The sequence below is a fragment of the Sebastes fasciatus genome, unplaced genomic scaffold, assembly GCF_043250625.1.
Source record: "Sebastes fasciatus isolate fSebFas1 unplaced genomic scaffold, fSebFas1.pri Scaffold_36, whole genome shotgun sequence".
NCBI classification, from domain to species: Eukaryota; Metazoa; Chordata; class Actinopteri; order Perciformes; family Sebastidae; genus Sebastes; species Sebastes fasciatus.
The window spans coordinates 43,870-50,731 of record NW_027428208.1 but is presented as its reverse complement, the minus strand read 5'-3'; the positions used below and the strand labels follow the sequence as shown (position 1 = coordinate 50,731).

Here is a 6,862-nt window from a genome sequence, read left to right as displayed (position 1 = left end):
CTGTAGTTCTGGTGTTGGTGTAGTCGTTCTGGTGTTGGTGTAGTAGTTCTGGTCTACAGTACTCTGTAGTTCTGGTGTTGGTGTAGTAGTTCTGGTCTACAGTACTCTGTAGTTCTGGTGTTGGTGTAGTCGTTCTGGTGTTGGTGTAGTAGTTCTGGTCTACAGTACTCTGTAGTTCTGGTGTTGGTGTAGTCGTTCTGGTGTTGGTGTAGTAGTTCTGGTCTACAGTACTCTGTAGTTCTGGTGTTGGTGTAGTCGTTCTGGTGTTGGTGTAGTGGTTCTGTTCTACAGTACTCTGTAGTCCTGCACCACACAGTGACCATCGCCACCTCTCTGATCCACTTTGAACAGAAAGTGAACCTGATAGATTGATGAAGGCTGGTTTACTGCCGGGTTGTAGTATTTAAATGCACCAGTAGGTGGAGCTAATCAACCAGTAATCAGAACAATTGCCACTAAAAGGTATTCCTGATCTTTCAACTGTCACATCCCATCATCCTCCAGCAGCCTTTATTGGTTGAATAAAGGAGTCCAGTAGACGTTCATTAAGAGGAGTTGAGGACTTTATTGGTCTAATAAAGGAGTCCAGTGGACCCGGTGTAACATGGTACAGTTCATTATTGTATTATAATTATTATTATATAATAAATAATCAATGTAAACTGCAGCTGAATGAAACGTTTCAGAAAAACTGTTGAGTCCCGAACCACATGTGATCCCTGTAACTGCTAACACGTAAAGCAAAGACTGATGAGGTTCAGCGGTCGATCAAGTACTGAGACAGAACAAGTGGAGGACCATCAGACGACCGCTCGCAGCTCCAGGAAGTAGACGGACCCAGAAAGGTCCAGGATCAATAACCTTCCTGGAGACTGAAGGATGAAGAGGTTCTGATGGTTCTGGTCCTGGTTGTGAAGAGAAGAGGAATATGTGAGAGAGAAGCTAACACTGAGGGACACACAGCCGTGTCCTCCACGTCTAGAAGAACAGAGCTATGGAGACGTTAGTGGGGGAGCTCATGAGGAACCAGCTTGTAGTGGGAACCGCAGGACGGGCAGCGCTGGGCCTCGCCCTCATGAAGCCAGAACCAAACCACGGCCGTGTTGTCTTCTTCACCTGCAGACAGACAGACAGACGAGGAGCAGACGTCAGCAGAGACACTGACTCAGTATCACACTTCAGAACGTCCAGCAGGACCAGAGGAAGCTCCACTGAGACGCTGCTACACTTACACACACATCCCACAATCCTCTTGGTGGTGATGGAGGGAACCAGGTGGGGGTCGGCTCTGGAGCCAGCGTACTCCTTTGGTTTCAGCATGTTGTAGGGGTCCTGGAGAGAGAGGAGCAGATCAATACTGATCAATACTGATCAATACTACTGATTAATCAGGTCTCAACATGTTGTAGGGGTCCTAGAGAGAGAGGAGCAGATCAATACTGATCAATACTGATCAATACTACTGATTAATCAGGTCTCAACATGTTGTAGGGGTCCTGCAGAGAGGAGCAGATCAATACTGATCAATACTGATCAATACTACTGATTAATCAGGTCTCAGCATGTTGTAGGGGTCCTGCAGAGAGAGGAGCAGATCAATACTGATCAATACTGATCAATACTGATCAACTCACGATATTAAAGTGACCTCAGTGACTCTCTGCAGACAGACGTCATTCAGTGATCAAATAATGAAATATTGATTATTGATGATTAATGATGAGGTAACAGAGTCGTACCGTTCCCTCCTTCATGGCCTTCATGATGACCTTCTCCAGTCCGGTGGCTTGTTCTTCATCAGTGGGAATCCCTGATGAAGAACACAAATACTACTTAAAGGAGGTAGTACTGCAGTATTACTACATCCTCATAGAAATACTACTTAAAGGAGGTAGTACTGCAGTATTACTACATCCTCATAGAAATACTACTTAAAGGAGGTAGTACTGCAGTATTACTACATCCTCATAGAAATACTACTTAAAGGAGGTAGTACTGCAGTATTACTACATCCTCATACAGATACTACTTAAAGGAGGTAGTACTGCAGTATTACTACATCCTCATACAGATACTACTTAAAGGAGGTAGTACTGCAGTAAACTGGTGTATTATTTATATATATATATGTATATATATAACTGATAGTAATCAGGTGTATTATTAATATATAGGTGTATAATTAGTGTTTAATTGATATAACTGATGGTAATCTGGTGTATAATTAGTGTTTAATAGATATAACTGACAGTAATCAGGTGTATAATTAGTGTTTAATAGATATAACTGATAGTAATCAGGTGTATAATTAGTGTCTAATTGATCTAACTGATGGTAATCTGGTGTATAATTAGTGTTTAATAGATATAACTGATAGTAATCAGGTGTATAATTAGTGTCTAATTGATCTAACTGATGGTAATCTGGTGTATAATTAGTGTTTAATAGATATAACTGATGGTAATCAGGTGTATAATTAGTGTCTAATTGATCTAACTGATGGTAATCAGGTGTATAATTAGTGTCTAATTGATCTAACTGATGGTAATCAGGTGTATAATTAGTGTCTAATTGATCTAACTGATGGTAATCAGGTGTATAATTAGTGTTTAATAGATATAACTGATGGTAATCAGGTGTATAATTAGTGTTTAATTGATCTAACTGATAGTAATCAGGTGTATAATTAGTGTCTAATTGATCTAACTGATGGTAATCAGGTGTATAATTAGTGTTTAATAGATATAACTGATGGTAATCAGGTGTATAATTAGTGTTTAATAGATATAACTGATAGTAATCAGGTGTATAATTAGTGTCTAATTAATCTAACTGATAGTAATCAGGTGTATAATTAGTGTCTAATTGATCTAACTGATGGTAATCAGGTGTATAATTAGTGTTTAATTGATCTAACTGATAGTAATCAGGTGTATCATTAGTGTTTAATAGATATAACTGATAGTAATCAGGTGTATAATTAGTGTTTAATTGATCTAACTGATAGTAATCAGGTGTATAATTAGTGTCTAATTGATCTAACTGATGGTAATCAGGTGTATAATTAGTGTTTAATTGATCTAACTGATAGTAATCAGGTGTATAATTAGTGTTTAATTGATCTAACTGATGGTAATCAGGTGTATCATTAGTGTTTAATAGATATAACTGATAGTAATCAGGTGTATAATTAGTGTTTAATTGATCTAACTGATAGTAATCAGGTGTATAATTAGTGTCTAATTGATCTAACTGATGGTAATCAGGTGTATAATTAGTGTTTAATTGATCTAACTGATAGTAATCAGGTGTATAATTAGTGTTTAATTGATCTAACTGATGGTAATCAGGTGTATAATTAGTGTCTAATTGATCTAACTGATGGTAATCAGGTGTATAATTAGTGTTTAATTGATCTAACTGATAGTAATCAGGTGTATAATTAGTGTCTAATTGATCTAACTGATGGTAATCAGGTGTATAATTAGTGTCTAATTGATCTAACTGATGGTAATCAGGTGTATAATTAGTGTTTAATTGATCTAACTGATGGTAATCAGGTGTATAATTAGTGTCTAATTGATCTAACTGATGGTAATCAGGTGTATAATTAGTGTCTAATTGATCTAACTGATGGTAATCAGGTGTATAATTAGTGTTTAATTGATCTAACTGATGGTAATCAGGTGTATAATTAGTGTCTAATTGATCTAACTGATGGTAATCAGGTGTATAATTAGTGTTTAATTGATCTAACTGATGGTAATCAGGTGTATAATTAGTGTTTAATTGATCTAACTGATAGTAATCAGGTGTATAATTAGTGTCTAATTGATCTAACTGATGGTAATCAGGTGTATAATTAGTGTTTAATTGATCTAACTGATGGTAATCAGGTGTATAATTAGTGTCTAATTGATCTCATGGTAATCAGGAAGCCTGGGTGTTGAGGTTGAGTCTGGTCGGTCCTCACCTCGGGCCGCCATGCCGTCCTCTGATCTACTCTCTAAAGTTCACATCTCTAACCTGTTCTGGTTCCTATCCTCACCTCCAGCCGCCATGCCGCGGCTCAGCGCCGCCGGGTTGTGGTTGTCAGCAGCCCGTTGGAGCAGCAGAGGGCCCCTCAGAGGCGCCCTCGCGGAGCGGAGCAGTAACCTTGCAGCAGCAGCAGCAGACATCTTTCCTTCTTCTGCTGCTCGGGTCGCTCGGCGCGGAGCTATGACGTCCTTCCGGTTCTGACGTATACACCTCCTCCAAGTCTCAAAACTTTATTAAATCCTGTTTATTAACATTTTAAAAGAAGTTTTTTATCATTATTATTATTATTATCATTATTGTTGTTATCGTTATTATTATTATTATTATTATTATTGTCATTGTTATCGTTATTGTTGTTATTATTATTATTATTATTATTATTATTATTATTGTTATTGTTATTATTATTATTATTGTCATTGTTATCGTTATTGTTGTTATTATTATTATTATTATTATTATTATTATTATTATTATTATTGTTATTGTTGTTATTATTATTATTGTCATTGTTATCGTTATTGTTGTTATTATTATTATTATTCGTATTATTATTATTGTTATTGTTATTATTATTATTATTGCTATTATTCGTATTATTATTATTGTTATTGTTATTGTTATTATTATTAATCTGGAAGTTTGTACACAACATTAATCCTCATAAAATGAATATTTGGTTAATGAATTGATCAAACTCAGATCAATATTCCTTCAGAATTGGCGCCTTCATGGCATCAGTTGTGTATTTGATTTGTTTAATATTTTATTTCAGATGTCTTCTAACTCCCCCGTCCTCTACAGGAGACAGACGGTCTGTCTGACGCTGATTTAATAAGACAGAAGTCATTAATACACTTTTTGTTTTTATAACTGAAGTTTTGAAAGATTTAGAGAATATTCAGGTTGAAGCGGCGGCGAAGCGGCGGCGAAGACATCTGATTGGCTGATCGTCCTCCCGCTTCAAAAGACACAACTCATTTCATTTTACTGTATATATATATATATGTATATATAATTTAATATATATATATCTCTTACCATATATATCATTTAAAGATGTCGTTACAAGGATTCTCTGACAGCGGATGCATCATTTACTTGTTAATCTATTATGTATTCTTCTTCATATTTATTTGGTTTCATTATTATAATTGTCCTTCCTTTCCTTCAGGCTGTGATGTCCATTTGAAGGTTTGTTATAATCACTTTATTATGGATGTGTACTGTTCAGAGATAGAAGACGATGTTGTGGACGTGCATCTAGAAGATCAAGACCTGTTCATTAGTTACTAGAATATTAGTTATTAGTTAAACTAATTACTGTAAAAGATAGTTAACACCCTGATTCTATCATAAGGGATCGTTTACTAACTATTTCATATTTCTATGAAGCAATAACGGGTTTAATAATGTTGGTATTGAAACAGTTAGTCTCCACACACGTCCACCGGAAGAGGGACAGCGTTTATTTATACAACAGAGATGTTAAACAACCAGGAACAAGTTATCAATATTTAGTATTCATTATCTCAATCCACTTCCTGTCTGTTTTATTGGAGTCAACATGGAGAGAGTGAAACAACGAGACAAACAACGAGACAAACAACGAGACAAGACGAACAACGAGACGAACAACGAGACGAACAACGAGACGGACAACGAGACAAACAACGAGACAAGACGAACAACGAGACGAACAACGAGACGAACAACGAGACGAACAACGAGACGGACAGCGAGACAAACAACGAGACAAACAACGAGACAAACAACGAGACAAGACGAACAACGAGACGAACAACGAGACGAACAACGAGACGAACAACGAGACGAACAACGAGACAAACAACGAGACGAACAACGAGACAAACAACGAGACAAGACGAACACCGAGACGAACAACGAGACGAACAACGAGACAAACAACGAGACAAACAACGAGACAAACAACGAGACGGACAACGAGACAAACAACGAGACAAACAACGAGACAAACAACGAGACAAACAACGAGACAAACAACGAGACGGACAACGAGACAAACAACGAGACAAGACGAACAACGAGACGAACAACGAGACGAACAACGAGACGAACAACGAGACAAACAACGAGACGAACAATGAGACGAACAACGAGACGAACAACGAGACGAACAACGAGACAAACAACGAGACGAACAACGAGACAAACAACGAGACAAACAACGAGACGAACAACGAGACGAACAACGAGACAAACAACGAGACGGACAACGAGACAAACAACGAGACAAACAACGAGACAAACAACGAGACAAACAACGAGACGGACAACGAGACAAACAACGAGACAAACAACGAGACAAGACGAACAACGAGACGAACAACGAGACGAACAACGAGACAAACAACGAGACGAACAACGAGACGAACAACGAGACGGACAACGAGACGGACAACGAGACGGACAACGAGACGAACAACGAGACGGACAACGAGACGGACAACGAGACGGACAACGAGACGGACAACGAGACGGACAACGAGACGAACAACGAGACGAACAACGAGACGAACAACGAGACAAACAACGAGACAAGACGAACAACGAGACGAACAACGAGACGGACAACGAGACGGACAACGAGACGAACAACGAGACGAACAACGAGACAAGACGAACAACGAGACGAACAACGAGACGAACAACGAGACGAACAACGAGACGAACTACGAGACGGACAACGAGACGGACAACGAGACAAACAACAGACAGACAATGAGGACCAAGTGGACGTCAGATGAATATTTAGTATTTATTTTCTTAATCCACTTCCTGT

General features: G+C 38.1%; 1 protein-coding gene across 1 annotated transcript; it reads right to left on the bottom strand.

The window, feature by feature from the left end:
• Nucleotides 1-545: 545 nt before the first annotated feature.
• On the bottom strand, nt 546-4,193 carry LOC141763756 (cytochrome c oxidase subunit 5B, mitochondrial-like). Its single transcript, XM_074628474.1, has 4 exons — nt 4,049-4,193; nt 1,740-1,810; nt 1,233-1,332; nt 546-1,116 (listed from the first exon to the last, which is right to left on the bottom strand). The coding sequence occupies exons 1-4, from the start codon at nt 4,176-4,178 to the stop codon at nt 1,004-1,006; spliced, it is 414 nt and encodes a 137-aa protein (XP_074484575.1). The 5' UTR covers nt 4,179-4,193; the 3' UTR covers nt 546-1,003.
• Nucleotides 4,194-6,862: the final 2,669 nt, after the last annotated feature.

Bases quoted from the DNA above. Each gene is read 5' to 3' on its own strand.
- LOC141763756 (XM_074628474.1), bottom strand. From the start codon at position 4,178: ATGTCTGCTGCTGCTGCTGCAAGGTTACTGCTCCGCTCCGCGAGGGCG. The intron at 1,811-4,048 runs GTGAGGATAGGA...GTTCTTCATCAG, and splicing joins CCGCGGCATGGCGGCTGGAG to GGATTCCCACTGATGAAGAA. The intron at 1,333-1,739 runs GTACGACTCTGT...CTCTCTCTCCAG, and splicing joins AGGCCATGAAGGAGGGAACG to GACCCCTACAACATGCTGAA.